The 17,837-nt window shown below is 54.1% G+C and overlaps 1 protein-coding gene across 1 annotated transcript; it reads right to left on the reverse strand.

The window, feature by feature from the left end:
- Positions 1–931: 931 nt before the first annotated feature.
- LOC105700253 (extensin-like) lies at positions 932–5,800 on the reverse strand. The gene is made up of 2 exons (XM_012425927.1): positions 5,777–5,800; positions 932–4,414 (listed from the first exon to the last, which is right to left on the reverse strand). Exons 1-2 carry the CDS (start codon positions 5,798–5,800, stop codon positions 1,568–1,570), a joined length of 2,871 nt encoding a protein of 956 aa, XP_012281350.1. The 3' UTR covers positions 932–1,567.
- Between the last annotated feature and the right edge of the window lie 12,037 nt (positions 5,801–17,837).

Here is a 17,837-nt window from a genome sequence, read left to right on the forward strand (position 1 = left end):
CGAACGCTCGCCGGGTGGGAAGTGGGTGGTGGGTGGGAAGTGGGAGGGAGCTTTCGCCGCGCACCGAGGACCCGATTCTCTTTATGGCTTTCGACGTGCGAACCTTCCCATACACGAGGCGCAAGATCGCGGCCAAAGCAGGTTACGCACACCTGTGCGTACCGTGGAGGTGCGTGCCTCTTAACGAGCAGAGTAGTCGGCTCGGCTCTCGGAAGAGGCGAAAACACGAGAGCGTTCCTATGGAGGGGCGCACGTGGGATAGCTCGCGCAGTTGCGGAGGAAACTTGTCGGTGTCCCCGCAGACCCACTGCGGTCTTTCATTTACATAACCGTAATCCTAGGACTGAATAAGTGCCTTCTAATTGCGCGCTTTCGCTTAGGCGCCGTTTCAAATTCCTAAAGGCGACTCGGGCATCAGATCCTAGAAGGGTGGCAAATCTTCCCGCCGACAAACAGTGATTAATTATAAAGATCACCCGAAATCGCGGGGAAAGTAATTTCATGAGAACACACACACCACACACTATTCGGTGAAGCGATGCCATCACGTCCCAAAGTGAGAAGCTCCACTTCGGTCCTTTCCAAACTCGGCTCGACGGAGAAGAAAATTTCTACCTACCCGTCCGAGCCTTCCCTCGTGATTACGCAGAGCTCTCTTAATTAGAAGAGGCGTAATGCCTAATTACCGGTAGCAGAGAAGCGTCCGGTTACAAAAAAGGTTCGCCGAGCGCACCAGAACCGGCGACCTGATTCTTGGATTACGCTACCTACGAATCTTCCCATCATTGTCACTTCGCGCTGTCTGAAACGAGGGGGCAAAAAATGGCACGCGTCAGGTACGAAGTAAGACTTGTATATTTACACGGTGAGTACGATACATATATATATTCATACACGCGTACCCCTGGCTGTGCGTAGAGTACGGTAGATTTAGTACCTCTCCCGAGGGCGCGAATCTCGCGGGTCCACAAACCCGCTGGTGTGCGGAATCACGGATCCACACCCTCGCTGGTGTGTGGAATCGCGGATCCACAAACCCGCTGGGGGTGCGGATTCGCGGATATTACGCGAGAAATAAATAAAGTCTCGGCCCGACGGAGATGGGGCGACCGGAAGTGGTCGTGAACGCGGTAACCGGTGCACACGGTAGCCGGATCCAAGAGCAGGACCGGCAAATCGGGCCCTGGCCACTTTCCTCTTCGTGATCCCACCACGGCACTTCGAGGCGCGCTCGCGAAATGTCGCGTAACCCAATGACCCACTTGCGAGCGCGCTCTCTTGCCGGCAGGATCAGGGACCGGCGAAAGTCCGCAATCTGTGACTCTCCATTGGTCCAAGGAGCGATCGGGGTCAGGATCACGGCCTCCTTCAATCTTGATCTTGATCTCGAAAGGTGATCGGTAGCGTTCCCTGGGGACGTCTCGTAGGTACGCCCACCAGCCAGGATGGCCACCAGCCATTTGCTGTTGTCTATGAAGTTGTTAGTTAGGGGTCTTCAAGGTTGATGAGTCTCCGAGGATAGCTCTCGGGCTGAGGATTGATGCATGGGTCGGATACGTGTACCCCTTCATGCAGGTTTGTTATCAGGCTGGTGGTTGTTCTTGGAGGGCTCCGATCTATGGACGCTTTTGTGGTGGTCCCTATTGTCGAAGAACAGCGCCATGCGTTCCATGATGTCCTTGGTCTCGTTGCTGGAGAATTGGTCGGTGGGACTGGTCTTCTCGGGTTTTGAGATGGATGGGCTCTGGATGGATGCCGAGCCGGAGAGGTCTGGACCGTATAGAGCATTTGTGGAGATGGGCTGGAGGGAGCCTGCTCGTTGTGGCTGCTCGATGGCTGCCAGGATGTCCTGGAGCAGGCCATCGGACAGGAGTTGCTCGTGCCGGATGGAGCCGTCGGAGTTCTCGGTCCCGAAGCCTCCGTCGGCTGCCTGGATCTGGAGGGTGTAGATGCCCTTGGAACCCTGGATCTGGAACCCATCGTTGGCTTCGTGGTTATGGTTTTGCGTCAAAGGCAGAGCTTGAGGTGCCGGGGCCGTCTCAGCAGCTTCGTGGAGTGAATTCCTGGAGAAAGCCTGCTCGGTCAAAGCCGCTGTCGCGGCCTCGGCAGATTGCGCCTCTTCGTGAGAACGGGATGAGCCATCATCCGCGTACCCCGAGTCCTCGGAATGGCTTTGCACCTCCTGGTGGGGGTGCTCGTAGGTGATTCCTACCGGGTTGCCGTAGCTATCCTTCAGGTCAGTCTTGCTCTGCTCGTGGACCTGCAGGTCCAGTTCATTTATGGAGTTCCCAAGAGACGCCGTCAGGAAGTTGGACACCGGGTGGTGAATGGGAGTATCATAAGGGATGATCCCCGAGGTGGAGAAATCCAGGGCGGGTAAAGAGAAGGCCGTCAGTTCTGGAGCACCGCCCTTCTGAAATCCGCAGTCGTGGATGGGGTCCGTGGACAACGGGGCCCCATAGGTGGTCGTCAGGGCGTTGCCATGAAGCCCGTCGTAGAGATTCCCAGTACCCAGGCCAGCGGTATTGACGAATCCTCCGATAGGTCCGAAATTCGGGGCGCCATAGGTCAAAGTAGGTGCAGGGGCATTGAAATCTGTGAAAGACAACGGAGTCCCATAGTTGACGTTAGGGGCAGCCAGAGCAGCCCCGAGTCCGTGACCAAAATGTCCACTTCCAGAGAAGGAGTGCGAGTTCCTGAACGGAACAGCCGCGCCCAGGGCCGGAAGTCGTTGCTCATAGCTCGGAGGAGGTCCATAGTTCTTGCTGGGAGGGCCGGGAGCGGTAACTGGTACCGGAGGAAGGTACCTGTTCACGGAGAACAGAAGTCCTGCAGGGACTGACTCCTTGAACTTGATAGGCGCCCTGTTTTTGGGGGGTATCAGGGATTCCGGAAGTAACGGCGGTCCGCGGGGTCCACTGCGTAAAGGATGCCTCTGCGGGGACCGATGATGCCCCCCGAAATCACCCCCAAAGAACCCTAGTCCAAACGAAGCCGAGGAGTACTTGGACCCTCCCCTGGGTCCTTGGGAAGGTGGGTAAGGCCCGTTGAAGGCAAAGGACGACAGAGGTGGTGCTCCATACGAATCAGTCGGTGGTGGTGGAGGCGGCAGATCGAGTTCACCCAAGGATCCGTGTCCTCCGAGGGCCGATCCCCCGGAGATGGCCCCAGCTCCCAAATCGAGGGCTACAGCACCTCCGTCCAGGGACCCACCGTGATGGGACCCACCGACTTCCGGTGCCAGCTCGAACCCTACAGTCTTGACGATGGACAGAGACTCGCCACTGGGTGGACCGTAGTTGCTGTCAAGGGGTCCATACTTATTATCCGGGATCCCATACTGATCATCGGGTGGCCCGTACTGCGCGGTCGGCTTATTGTGACCAGCGTGTTGATCACCCGACGAGGCGTAATTATCATGTAAAGGTTCGAACTGGGGCAGCAGGGGTGGCGGAAGTCCATTGTTGTCATCGGACGATGACTGATGAACCGACGACTTGAGGTGCTGCGCCTCGGGATTATGGATGGGCACGCCGTACGAGTCGCTGGGAATGTTTGACTTGGAAGACGTATCGTGTCCATCGGGTGTTCCTACCAGTCCGGCTATCGGCTGCCATCCATCATATTTAATATCGGGAGGCGTAGGAGGCGCGGGAACTCCGGGGGGCGGCGGAGGAGGTCCATATTGGTGTCTAGGCGGAGGAGGTCCATATTGATGCTGGGGTGCGATCCCATGAGGAGGAGGCGGGGGAGGGCCGTAGTCGTCTTGGGGTTTGGCGTCGAAGGAGGCGACTAGTCCATCCAGAGGGGGGCCGTAGGCCTCCAACGACAACGGGATCGGGGGGCCGTGTCCAGGCTTGATCACCTTTGGGAGTCCATATTGAGTCTGAGGCTGCAGAGCGAACACCGGGGGCGGCGGCGGCGGCAACGGAGGCGGCGGTCCGTACTGCGGTTTCGGGGGTCCGTATTGCGGCTTGGGAGGGCCGAAGGGCAACGAAGGCGGTCCGTAACGGATCTTCGGGGGTCCATAGCTCGTCTTCAAGGGTGGCGAACCGTGGAACCTCTTCGGGGGTCCGTACCACGGCTTTGGCTTACGTGGCGGCCCATAAGTCGCCGCGGGGGGTCCATACACCGGCGGGGGCACGTCGGGCGGCGGGGGCGGATATATCGGCGGGGGCCGGACGTCTCCCGTCTTCTCCGGAGGCCCGTAAACCGGAGGTGAACCATTCGCCACGGAAACGAGGTCGTCCGTGCTAAAGGGAGGTCCGTAGCTGTCGCCTATCTTGTCCCTCGCGTCTCCGTCCTTCTTTACGGCGCCATCTTTCTCCGACTTCAAAGGCGCCTCGTTCACCACCGCCCCCGCTGGTCGCCATGCCGAGGTGCACAGGATCGCGACCAGGACTGTCGCGGCCACCTGGAACCAAAATTCAAAGTGTCACCTCCTCGCCTGTGCCTTTTCCTGGATAGGGAGATAGAGAGAGAGTGAGAGAGAACTTGAACACGCGTCGGGACGCACGAGGGGGAAAATCGAGCATCGAAAAAGACGGGCCCTCCTGATTGCGGCGGATGGGAGAGAAGGAAAAAAAAAGTGAAACGCAAGGAATCGAGGCCACCGACAATCACCGCTCGTGTTTTGCCGTTTTGCGTTCGAGAGGACAATTGCACCGAATCGGGATGGCGCCGAGAGAAACCGCTTCCGCAGGTTTCCTCTCTTCTCGACGTTCGACCCGTGGCCGTGGATTTCCGCGCGTCCGGCCTTCACGGAACCGTCCGTCTTCCGTCTTCTCGCGGCCCTCGAAAACTAAGCGCGGGAACGGCGACGCTTAAGTGGCACGACGGCCGGGATACAAACCTAACGTAATGAACCGTACTTTCTCTCGACCGCCACGAGAAATGCCGGCACTCGTGGCCTCCGACGAACTCCCGAAGAACGCGACCGGCGTTCCCTCAAAAAAGGGAAGAAGGAAGAAAGGAACGCCAAGAAGAAAAAACCATCGCCAGACCCAGAGCGATGGCAGGACTCGAGTCTCTCTCGTCCCCTTTTTCTTCCCATCCGCAATCATGCTCGACACCGCGCCGGTTGCTCCGCAATTCACGGATGAACTGTCGCCATTTGCGTTTCTCTGGGTGGAGGAAAGGATCGAATATGGTGTACGTAGTCGAGGGTATCTCCGGGGTCCCGAATCGCGGCCGATTAAGCGAGTCCACGTCGGCTGGGGGAAATCAGGAAAGACTCATTCATGAATTGTTCGAATCCCGCAGCCGCATTCCGCCGGCGGTTCTCTTTGAGTTTCCTCGTCGGGGCGTTTCATCGCGATGGGGCGAAAGCGAAATTACCCGGGTCTATGGTGCAACGGTTTCACCTCTCCTCTCTCTCTTTCCGGAGTGGGAATAAATTTCCTCGGTGCGCTTGATATCGGCCGGTTCGCGTGTCGCGCCGTTATTCGCCTCGACCGACCTTCGGGCGCGCGTGAGTGCGAGCGAGAGGGAGCGAGGCGGCGGCGCGGCGGAGCGAGAGAGACGCGACGACCGGCGGCGCGCGGCCTGACCGGGTCAACTGCCTTCGCTCATACATAGTCATGCGATAATCGCGGGCCACGCGTGCAAGACCTGCTCCTTGGCGTGCGCCCATTGCGGGAGCGGACCTGCCGGAGGATTCCGCCGGGATTTCCGCAGGCTCGACGAAATAATCGCACTTTCAGGGGATTTCATTCATGCACTCGGGCCCGACTAGGACGGATTTCGAGCCTCTACTCCACTCGTTCGGCCCACCTACCTTGAACCTGGTCATGGCGCACATGTCTCTTCGTTCACTACACGAGTCTGCCCTCCTGTTCGGGTCACCACTCCGCGAGAATCGCGACTATTTGCCTCGACGCCGAGGTCAAAAGTCAGGGAAAGGAGGCTCTCAAAGTCGGAGTCCACCGAACACCGGGTTCACCATCCCTCGACAGGCATTCGCGTAGGCCGCCAGGAGGGGCCCTCTCGTTTCGGGGGTCACTTAAAAAATGGGCAGTCTCGAGAGAGGGCCCCACTTATATAGACTCCGAGGTGCTCTCTCCAAAGAGTCTCCGGGTGGCCGATGAGTTCGAGCCCGAGCTCGAGCCGGGGGGATGGCTCGGCCCCGGAGGAGGGATGGACCCGGAGAGAGAGAGAAAGACCAGGGACCGCCGGGAGGGAGGGGGACGGTGACCCCGAGAAGAGGGAATCCTCACGCGTCGCTTAAAAATTCCGTTTGCGGAGAAAGTAGGCTAGCTCCTCTTCCACGGGCCGAGAGGACCACGAGGTTCGGAGATGAGCTCGGAGCTCTCGAGATGGCTAAGGGTCCACGATACACCCGAGAAGGCGCTCGAGAGGAAACGCACGAGAAGGGTCGAGGGGGACGTCGGTCAAATTTTTGTAAACCCTATCCATGCGCGAGTAAAGAAAAAAAAATGGATTCTCTGTCACCGAGAAGTCCATTCTTGTCTGGAATAGAGGTATAAGATAGACAGGAGTCTGCGGCATCCTCGTATCCGAGGATATTCCCCCAGATATCGGGAAGGAGATTAAAAGGAAACGCACGCGAAGTGTCGAGGGGGGCCAAGGAGAACGTCGATCATATTTTTATAAACCCTGTCCATGCACAAGAAAACAATAAAAATTAGTTTCCGTCACCAAGAAGCCCCTGTCTGAGCTCGAGGTCCAGGGAGACAGGAGTCTGCGGCATCCTCGCATCCGAGGATATTCCCCCAGATATCGGGAAGGAGCTTAAAAGGAAACGCACCCGAAGAGTCGAGGGGGACCAAGGAGAACGTTGATCATATTTTTATAAACCCTGTCCATGCACAAGTAAACAATAAAAATTAATTCCCTTCACCAAGAAGCCCCTGTCTCAGCTCGAGGTCCAGGGAGACAGGAGTCTGCGGCATCCTCGTATCCGAGGATATTCCCCCAGATATCGAGAAGGAGATTAAAAGGAAACGCACCCGAAGAGTCGAGGGGAACCAAGGAGAACGTCGATCATATTTTTATAAACCCTGTCCATGCACAAGAAAACAATAAAAATTAGTTCCCGTCACCAAGAAGCCCTTGTCTCAGCTCGAGGTCCAGGGAGACAGGAGTCTGCGGCATCCTCGTATCCAAGGGACCTTCACCCAGATATCGAGGTGCATCTAAAAACGCTTTCCTATCACCTCACGTGTTGCAAGAAGCTCCAACCCGAGGATGGTCGCAGGCACCGTCACTCTACTTAATCCGGCAAGAAGCGCGATTCTTGGGAAACAACGATCGACCATTAGATAGAAAATTGCGCAGAAACGAGTAGACGTGGGATAAGACCCCGAAGAGGCGCTTCTTAGCGCCGGAGAACGCCATTGTCTAACCGGGTAGAGTGGAGACCGTAAAGTCTAGCTCCAGGAAGAAGACGAGATCTCCCAAAAGGTCTCAACCTCCTCGACCTCGGAGGAACGTCGAGTCGGTTCCCTGGCAAAGCCTGACCGAGGTCAGTGACGTCGGATCCAGGTAAATGGTGTCCCCTGAATGCAGCCAGAGTCGCTCCAATTAGTCTCCTACCTCGGAGCTCGATTCTCCAGAAATTCGAGGATCAACCGAGCAACGACCGAGCATTGTGCGGCATACCCAGGTCCAGGTTAAAAAATGCCCCCTTATTTCCGTCTCGGGACTTGGTTAACTAATTTGGAGCGACCCGGGAGGAAGCTCGCTCGAACGAAGACCGAGATCGGGATTTAATTTCATTTCGGAGCGATTAAGAGCCCATCTCTGGTATCGGGAGGGACATGGCTAGAGCGGACCATGCCAAGTAGTTAAACGTGCCAAACATGCGTGCCGACTGGCTCGGAAATGTGCCAAAACTCGGACGAGGGGCATCGGCTCGCGTTCTCGCCGCTCTCTTTTATTCGAAAGCATCCTGGCAGAATCTTTGCGGTTAAGCGAGTCATCCTAAACCGAATTACGCCGGGGGATGTATGTGGGCCGCCCTCCAAAAGGGGTTTTCAAAGTCCACCCTAGCGGAATCTTCACCCCACCGGGAGCGTGAACTCTTCCTCCCCCGATCGGCGCCGACGAGGATGCTCCACTCTGCGTTTCCGAGGTTGCCTTTAATTCCTTTTAAGCGCCAGGATTGCGCAATTTGACCATATCGACTCCTGGGGCAAGACGACTGTTATTAACCATCAACGGTTTCCTCGTAAGAACCGCTCGTCTGGACCAAACGATACAGAGGCCAGTCATCGCGTCCGTTCGGGACTTCTTAGGAAGCTTGAGAAGGATATATAAATGGTACACGGACCATCTATCCACGAGTCGAGACCCTTTTTGCGAGTCCATTCGCCATTCCTTAACGACGGCTAAGAGGCGGCCGAGGTGGACGAGCGCAATGGTAATGCATCACGAGAGGACTCGGCAGACGGTGTTTCTTTGGCTAATTGGGCTCCATCGGTCATGGCCGGCATTATTGGCCATTGGACGAGCGGTAGATGGAGCGTCCACGATTCCGGGGAACCGCGTCCCAGACGAGGTAACTCGACGTCCGGAAGCGGAAATCGCTCGTGGGCGTGACGTCACGAGAGCCGCGGGAAAGTTCCTAACCAAGCGTGGAGCTTTTTGCCCAGGACGACCCGCCGCACCCTGGAGTAAGACGGAGGTCGGCGTCGTCCTTGTCGACGTTTTGCCCCGTTCCCAGGGTGCGCGTAAAGCCTGGTGATCGAAACTCCTGGCCAGAGGAATTCATCCCAGGAGTCCTCGGTGAGGATCGATCGCGCTTTTAGATTAATCCCCAGGTCGTGTTTACCGATTCTTTGAACCCCAGGATGTCGAAAGTCCCGGATGACCATTTGTCACCAGGGCGGCCTGCGGAGATGGTCAAAGGCCTCGGGTGGTGGGCGGCGTTCTCCAGGGCTCCTTTCGGGATTCCTGGGGATCCCAGACTCGGGCCAAGGTGAACGATCCTCGAAAGGCCGAGGCCGATGGTTTTTAGGGTCATGGAGATCGGAATGCGTCGCAGGTGCGGCATCATCCGGAGACGCGTGCTCCTCGAGACTTTCTTCTTTCCTTCCGAGTCCTCTCTCTTTCTCCATGACCGTCCGTCTCCGTCCGGCTCCGGTCACGCGCACCTTTGGAGAAATCTTTAACGTCGAAACCCTCGTCTCTCCTCTCCTCCTACGGTGCATACCCTTGTAAGTGCCCGTCGCATACCGATGCACCCGTCCTGCCACCAGGCGTCACCCGGGTGACAAACCGTGCGCCGACCTTAATCCTGGCGCGACACCTCCGCGAGAAATCATCCGCAAAACTCGGAAAGACGATCCACCTTCTACAGTCCTACAGTTCATTCGGGCAACTTTCGCCCGCGAACTTGACAATTTCCTGTACCACTTTCAAGCGTTCACCAAGTACGGGACTTCGCAAAGATGGGTAATTTTCCATGCGTATCGGTTCGTAGGCAACAAATTTTTGCATCGTTTCAAAGTCCCGTCATTTCACCAAGTACGGGACTTTGCAACGATGGGAAATTTTTCCTGCGTGTCTATTTACGAATAGACTTTGGAACGATGCAAAAATTTCTTGTATACGTGCAAATTCCAAAGTCACATCGTTTCACCAATTACGGGGACTTTGCAACGATGGGAGATTTTTTCCTGCGTAGCTATTCGTAGGCAAGAAATTTTTGCATCGTTCCAAAGTCGCGTCATTTCACCAACTAGGGGACATTACAACGATGGGAGATGTTTCATGCGTATCTATTCGTACGCAAGAAATCTTTGCATCGTTCCAAAGTCGCGTCATTTCACCAATTACGGAACTTTGCAACGACGGGAATTTTTCCTGCGCATCTATCCGTACGCAAGAAATTTTGTCAATTTCATCAATTACGAGACTTTGCAACGATGGGAAATTCTTCCTACGCATCTATTCGTACGCAAGAAATTTTGTCATCGTTCCAAAGTCGCGTCATTTCACCAATTACGGAACTTTGCAACGATGGGAAATTTTCCATACGTACCTATTGGTATGGAAAAAAAATGTTGCATCGTTGCAAAGTCCCGTAATTGGTGAACGTTTGGAAGTCGTGCACGAAACTGTGAATTTCACGGGCGAAAGTAGACAGCGCGAACTCGAGAATCGGTTCCCCTTTTCCCAAAAGAACGACCGTTTCCAGATTTCTTTGGGATAAGAAATCGGGTAAAACCTCGTCAATGGGACGTGCATCCTCCTTTGATCGCGGCCCATTGTCCGGGGAACCCATCAACCCGAACGACCACGACCAGAGAATTTTCGTACCTCGGGAGTTTCATAGAAAAGCCACATACGTGGAACGAGGTACGCGCGTCCACGAGGAGGATGGACGCGTGTCCAGGGTATGAGTCTTACATAGAGGCAACCCGAGACGCGTGGACAATGCAACCATGGGAATCCGGTGCATTCGGAGGTGCCTACGAGAGGCGAATCGCACCTGCCGTTCCGGGAGGCCCATGATGTCGCAAGTCCTCCCAGAAAGGAGGAAGAGACTCGACGCAATCCCCTCGAACGACTCCCTGTCTCTCTCGATCCGCTCCTAGCCGCATCGGCTCTCTCTCTCGCGACTAGAATGCTAATTACCGGGATGCAGTTGCATCGCTTCGAGTACCGATCCAGGCAAGGCGACGCATCCCGGAACTGGATGCGCCATTCCGCCCCTGTGGCTGCGGATCCGCGAACGGGTTTCCGCACGAGGTTTAACTCGACTGGTCTTGGCAGTTCCACGTCGGGGTTTCAATTACCTGGGCTGTCGCCTCGAGTAACTCATTGCGTAATTGTCCGGGTGTCGGATGGATACTTAGACTCGCCTCTGAAAAATGGCCCACGGGGAGGTCGAGTTCTATCCCCGTGACTCCAGGGGAACGTCGAAAACGAAACCCATCGTGAGATCGTGCCTACGAGAAATAAGGAGGTAAAAAGGTTGTCCCCTCGTGTAACTCATTGGGTAATTGTCCGGGTGTCGGGTGCATACTTACAATTAGACTCGCGTCTGAAAAATGGCCCATGGGGAAGTCGAGTTCTATCCCCATGACTCCAGAGGAACGTCGAGAACGGAACCGATGCCCACGTGAAATCGTAGCTACGGGAGATAAGGAGATAAAAAGGTCTCCTCGTGTAACTCATTGCGTAATTGTCCGGGTGTCGGATGGATACTTAGACTCTCGTCTGAAAAATGGCCCACAGGGAAGTTGAATTCTATCCCCGTGACTCCAGGGAAACATTGAAAACGGAACCCATGCCCACGTGAGATCGTGGCTACGGAAGATAAGGAGATAAAAAGGATGTCTCCTCGTGTAATTCATTGAGTAATTGTCCGGGTGTCGGATGGATACTTAGACTCGCCTCTGAAAAATGGCCCATGGGGAAGTCGAATTCTATCCCCGTGACTCCAGAGAAACATTAAAAACGAAACCCATGCCCACGTGGGATCGTTCCTATAGGAGATAAGGAGATAAAAAGGTTGTCTCCTCGTGTAACTCATTGCGTAACTGTCCGGGTGTCGGGTGCATACTTATAATTAGACTCGCGTCTGAAAAATGGCCCATGGGGAAGTCGAGTTCTATCCTCGTGACTCCAGGGAAACATTGAAAACGAAACCCATGCCCACGTGAGATCGTGCCTACGGGAGATAAGGAGATAAAAAGGTTGTGTCCTCGTGTAACTCATTGCGTAATTGTCCGGGTGTCGGATGGATACTTAGACTCGCGTGTGAAAAATAGCTCATGGGGAAACCGAATTCCACCCCCGTGACTCCAGAGAAACATTGAAAACGAAACCCATGCCCACGTGGGATCGTGGCTACGGAAGATAAGGTGATAAGAAAGTACAACGTCGTCGAGATTAATGCCTAGCGATTTCTTCTCGTGTTTTCTTGTGACTACGGAGAGTGGAAAAGGAGGGGAACGGGGCACGATACCTTTCAATGCACAATGGTACCCTCCGTTTAAAGGATGCTACTTAAATGCAATTAATGTTCGATTTCACCGTCGGTGAATAACTCGAGGGATAAGTAGGGTGTTCCGCCGATCACAAAGCTTAATTACACGCCCATCGTGGAAAGTCATTCGTCCCTGGTGAAACCGAGCGTAAATGGTAATTCCTACTTTATGGGCGACGCCGTTGGTACCGCTGGAGGCCGAGGATCTCTTTTTGTCAGCCACGCGGACATTAAGTGTAAATTAAATACGCCACCTCGGTTTCGCTCTCCGAGAACTCAAACATACGTTTGCCAGGATATTTGCCTTGTACTCGAGACTTGGGGAAAGGACGTGACCGTATCCTCGCGACCAGGACGCGGATGGAAAAATGGTTCTCGAGGGCCTCCGATCGGAATCAACTCGCGACCCTGACCCTCGATAGTAAATCCTACCTCGTAATAGACGATCCGTTCTCGGTAACGAGGACGTAACCGTCTAACTTGCTCCATTTCTTCCATTTGCGACTGCCACGCCTTGGGGAGCGAGTTCTTCTTGGAGAACGCGTTCTCCAAGATGGCCGCCGCGCCGCGACCCGGAGAACCGCTAGAAAGCGAGAGGAGGAAGTTCAGAGAAGACTTAAAATTCCCCCCTGGTACACCGACTCCGTGGATCGGGAGTTTAAACCGTGTCGGGGGACTTTTCACCGCGACATTTGGCGACAGGGGTCCCCGTGAGACTCCCCGCGAAGAACTGGAGGACCCGGAAGCGACGCGTCACGCGTCCCAATTCCACGGATTTCTTCTCCAGTTTTGGCCCAAGCCCATGTAGTCCCACTTGGTCGGACAAAACCCTCGCCGGGAATTTCATTTCACCCATGAGTCATCCTCGATTGTCCCCCATATTGGACCGGGTCAGGTGAAAATGAATACCTGTGCCAGGTGAGTCGGATCAGGTAAATCTTACTTCATTTCCGGTGGCAAGGAGGGCTACGTAGAGTCGTATGCGGGGTGGAGATTCTAAGCGTGGAAATAATTCAATGAGGATAATTTCGATGGTCAACCGCAGGCTGAGGGAAAACGATACCCCCCGCGAGTCTCCCTTTCGCGCCTTTCCTCCACCCGTTTACGGAGTCATTACGGCAGCGCGTGTACGGAGAGGTACCCACGGGTGAGTCTTCGCGTGGGTACGCGGTAGATGTACAGATACATATGAGAGACTAGTTCCCGACGCCGTGGGTCATTAACATACATTTCCCCGGGCGGGCATCTTCATGGGCATGCCTCGATCGCGCACACTTTCTCCGGTGACGCTTTGATCTCCGAGGCACTCGTTTACGCTGTTCCGGTGGCCATGTCGAAAAGAAAAGAAGAAACAAAAACAAGAGAAAAGAGAAAAAGCAGAACTCCAGGATAACCCGCCTCCGCGTAGCTTCCTGGATGGCCCGAGAGGACTCGCTTCTTTTCCGCGCCTTCCTCACCTTTTTATCGACTCTTAACCGCGAGATAATTCCGCAGCTACCGCGGTTGCCTTTCCGGATAATCTTTCTAGTTTAAACCCGCGGTGGAACATTGCGTTCCCACCGCACCGATCGCCGCAATTCCATCGATACCTGCGGAAAATACGAGCGGACGCGCTCGCTCTTCCTGCTCTCGTAATCGCCGTGGGACCGACTCCTTCCGCCGCAGACGTCGGCGATTACCGCCGATTGCTGTCAGAGGATCCCCTGTGGCCCGGTAGAAGGTCGGCCCAGAAATCCGGGGACTTTCTCCCGGAACGCGAACACGTCGTAAAGGTCCTCCAGGTCCTCGGAGGAGAGGGAACTTGCGGGAGGAGCTTCGACGGAGAAAGCATTTCCCCGGCTCCTCTTCGACTCCTTCGACCGTCGAGAAAGGTGTGTCCGTGAAAGCGTCCTTGTCTTATGGACCCTGAAGCCATTGATCACCTCCCTGGCTGACCTTAACCGCTGATGAGGCGCGTTTTAATCCCCGACCTTGCTTCGGGTCCGATTCTAAATTCGGAGTCCCCTAAAAAACACGGAGAGCGGGTTAGAGGCACGCCTACGCGTCACCTCTTCCTGGTGATTAAATGGGGAAAAAAGTTAATTGGAAAATCCGTTCAATGGAGAAGTCTGGGTGCTGGGGGATTTTCTTCCTCGCGTTTGGGCCGCCCCTTGGAGTCCATCGACGTCGCCCTTCCTGGGGATGGAGGCGCGTGTGTGGACCACTTTCTCGCTCTCGTGCCGCAGCTTCTTCGAGGAGAACCGCCTGCGGTCCTTCCTGATCCACATTCGAATCGCGGCCGATCAGAGAGGTCGATCGATCTCGTCGAACCCCCCCTCGGGTCCTCCCGATTGATTTCGTTCTTCATTTTAATCGCCCTGGGAGAAATGCCTTCTTGGGTCCGCGCCAAAGCGGGCCCTGGTAACCGTTGGATAATCCCTCGTTACCATCCATTGCGCCGAGGAGACCCTGGATTACCTTTGGCCGGGGACCAAGGAGCTTTCCACCGTTTCACTCGGAGGTGACGGAAATGCTTTCCACGCCCGTGTCGTCGCATCCGCGTGCGTCAACCGGGAACACCGAGGGCCGTGTACGGAGGAATGTCACCCGATAGAGAAGACTTTCTCCGCATCCGGAGACCTCGTGCGTCGTTATTTCTTCACTGGAGAAGAATTCGAGTGCCGTGTCTTCGAAATGGCCCGATTAAGCCACGACTAATGATGGGACACGGCCAGAAAAGAACCCTAGTAGCACAAAATATTTCCCCTATATTTTCTATCTATTTAATAAATGTCGTACATTTTGTCAACATTTAGCAGACATTTAAAACATTTGCAAAACTTTGGAATATTATTTTTATAATATTTGTATAAATATGTAACAAAAATTTGTCGCGTTTCTTGATACCAAATGAAGTGTCCGATAATAATCGTGAGGTAAAAAATGTACTTTTACTATATGTTCGTACATTAAAAAATATAATTTGTATATATGTTCATAAATCATTGAAACTAAATGTGTCATTGAGATTTTTAACAAATATTTCAGATATCTTCGAATAAAATCTACAAGACATCTTAATAAATCTGTCGCTTGAGATACTTAGCAAAGTTTACAAAGAAATATTTAGAAATTATTCTATGCTACTAGAGAAATACCGACACGCCACCCAGGAGCTATTATCCCTTTTTCTGTCCTCCGTGATCCCCAATTCTTTTTTATCACCTCCCCTATAATCACCCCTTTCCCGGGGCCGTGAATAAGGTGCGTCCCATTACGCACACCGGATTCGACTTCGTCATCCGATTTCGTAGATTGTCTCGGTATCCGGGAGACGCGTCGAGTTCCGTGACTAGGTGTCATTTAGCCGGTGAAACGTACCGTGGGAAAGGGAAAAAAAAGAGTATCCCAAGTTTCGGGGAGGAAGAGTCGAGCGCTCGGCCGCGCGTTTTCGGCGAGAGGTCGAAAAGCCGCAAGGGTTATCTCCTCTCCTCCCCGAAAAGTGGGAAACGAAAGCGGGAGTCGAATTCGCCGGCGGATTCCCCAGCTCCGGGGTTGCAATAAAACTATTGCTTCATCAGGCGTGCCTTCCCGCCGCGGAGGTAGAAAAGGCAGAAGGTGGAGGAGATCCACCGAGTCAAGGGAACGGCAGCCGAGGAGAATCGAGATACCAAAGATTCCATCGGAGATTGCGGCCGGAATTTCGTTGCAGTGACGGACGAACTCCTTCTTGTCTTATCTCGACCCACCTTATCCGACCTGGCCTAACCTAACCTAACCTAACCTAACCTAACCTAACCTAACCTAACCTAACCTAACCTAACCTAACCTAACCTAACCTAACCGGATAAAATTCTAACGTGGATCCCAAAGTTATCCCCAGCGAAGTGGACGAGCTCGATTCTGTTAGATCATCCCCTGGCTCTTGCAGTCGGATCGACTTTATCCCCCTTTCCTTCGGCATTTCTTCCGCAGTATTAACGAACGTTTAAATCGATAGCGGAGGTTGAATTATCTTCAGAACTTTTGTCTAGTGTCGCAAACGTCGTTGCGATGAGGTACCTTCCTTTTGATCCCCTTTTACGTATACCATACTCGACTCGTTGGCATGGATTTCAGTGATCCGGGTTTTTTAAGATCCCGGAAAATGTATCGCTTAATCTATCAAGTAAATGCCGGAATTATATCGGGAACCCGGCTTATCGTCCTTTCCAGGAAGCCATCGCGGCGTCGCGTTTCCCCGAGTCGTCGCAAATCGCGAAAGATCGCCGGCCGTTTAATTAAATCTAATCGCGTACGGGAACACCGCTTGCAAACAACGAGCGACGTCATCGCGTCGAAATACGTGCTTGCGTAGCGCGATAAAATTTGCATGAATCGCTGCGACCGCCGGGCGATCAGTCGGATCGGTGATAAGCGCCGATTCGCAGGAAAACGATGCCAAAGATCGATCGAGGAGGCGTTGCGAAAAATCGGCGAATCCTCCTCGGATCCCCGTCCACCGTGGGGTTTTCCGATTTTCCTCGAAATTTCAGCCGGCCCCTTCCGTTCCTTTTTCTTCCGGGATTTCGAGGGTCCGTATTCCGCGCGGAAATCGGAATTGCTCGGTCAGAATTTACATGGGGGGTCGCTAAATTGGACGGAAAAACTCGTCAGCCGGTTTCGTATTAGTTTTCGCGTTAAGGCAGAGCCCGGCGTTCAGTTGCACTCCCTGCACCGCGTGTCGCCTGTCACGTACGATGCGGAAATCGCGCTTGGTATTGCGGGAGCATGTGCGGATTACACGTGTCGGCCGCGTGTATCGGCTCTGACACGTGCGAGTCTCGCCCAGGTTCAACTAGATTTTTAACACCGTTATTCGCCCCGTGAATTTCCCGAGAAGTAATTCCATTCGAACGCCCTAACTCGTGCCCCATAGCAGCCGCGTCCCTTGCCCCCCCGAATCCCCCGTTAACGATACATCCTGTAGAAAAACGTTTCAAGTAAAAGTCCCTCGTCATACCCTTGTGAACAATTTTTGTAAAGGATATTTCCGCGTATCACTTATATTTTTGGAGGAAATACAGAATTTGTTGGACGTTCCGGAGGTCTGCCAAACTGTGCGCGGCGCGGGTCATCGGCGCTCGAGCCTTTGCCCCCCGAATCCCCCGTTAACGATACACCCTATACAAAAACGTTTCAGGGAAAAGTCCCTCGTCGTAACCTTGCGAACAATTTTTATTAAGGATATTTCCGCGTATCACTTATATCTTGGAAAGAAATCCGGAATTTGCAGGGTGTTTCGGAGGGCTGCCAAGGTGCGCGGCGCGCGGGTCGTCGGCGTTCGAACCGCCCTAATTTATGAACTATTTGCGGTCTCGGGATTTATGAGGTGAATCGGAAAACTATCGAAGTGGCGGCCGATCCTGGAAGGGGCAAGGGGGGATCGTTCTCGAAGCCAAGGGCGGTAAAGGAGCCCAGCAGAGGGCGGAGGCGGAGGGCGCCCTCCCCTACTCCCTGGCCCGGCTCCAAATCTACTCTACAAGCCTTTTCTATTTTACCCCCTTATTTTTCCGTTGGCCTGATTTATCGTTTTATTGCGCCCGGACCTCGCGGCGCGATCCAGGGCCGGCCAGGAACGCGGCCGCGGTTCCCTCGGGACAACCCGGGACAAACGTAACTCACCCCCGGCGACGACGTATCGCGCTTCCCGGATGATCGACATACTTCAGAGGGTGCACATCATCCGGGGAAATAGTTTACATGCCTCCCTGCCGATCCGGAAATTCGCCAACTTGGGGCGTTAAACGGCGCCGAATAAACGCCCGACCTATGGCGAAACACTGCCAACCGATGGACCCCTCATCGAGCTTCTTCGAGATTAAATCAATTTTTCTCCTTTACACATGCCAAGGAGATACAG

Source organism: Orussus abietinus, unplaced genomic scaffold (genome assembly GCF_000612105.2).
Source record: "Orussus abietinus isolate OABI.00-Male unplaced genomic scaffold, Oabi_2.0 scaffold56, whole genome shotgun sequence".
Classification (NCBI taxonomy): domain Eukaryota; kingdom Metazoa; phylum Arthropoda; class Insecta; order Hymenoptera; family Orussidae; genus Orussus; species Orussus abietinus.

Coding starts and splice junctions, on each gene's coding strand:
- LOC105700253 (XM_012425927.1), bottom strand. CDS start 5,800: ATGTGCGCCATGACCAGGTTCAAG. Junction 4,415..5,776: donor GCGCCATGACCAGGTTCAAG/GTAGGTGGGCCG, acceptor TTTTGGTTCCAG/GTGGCCGCGACAGTCCTGGT.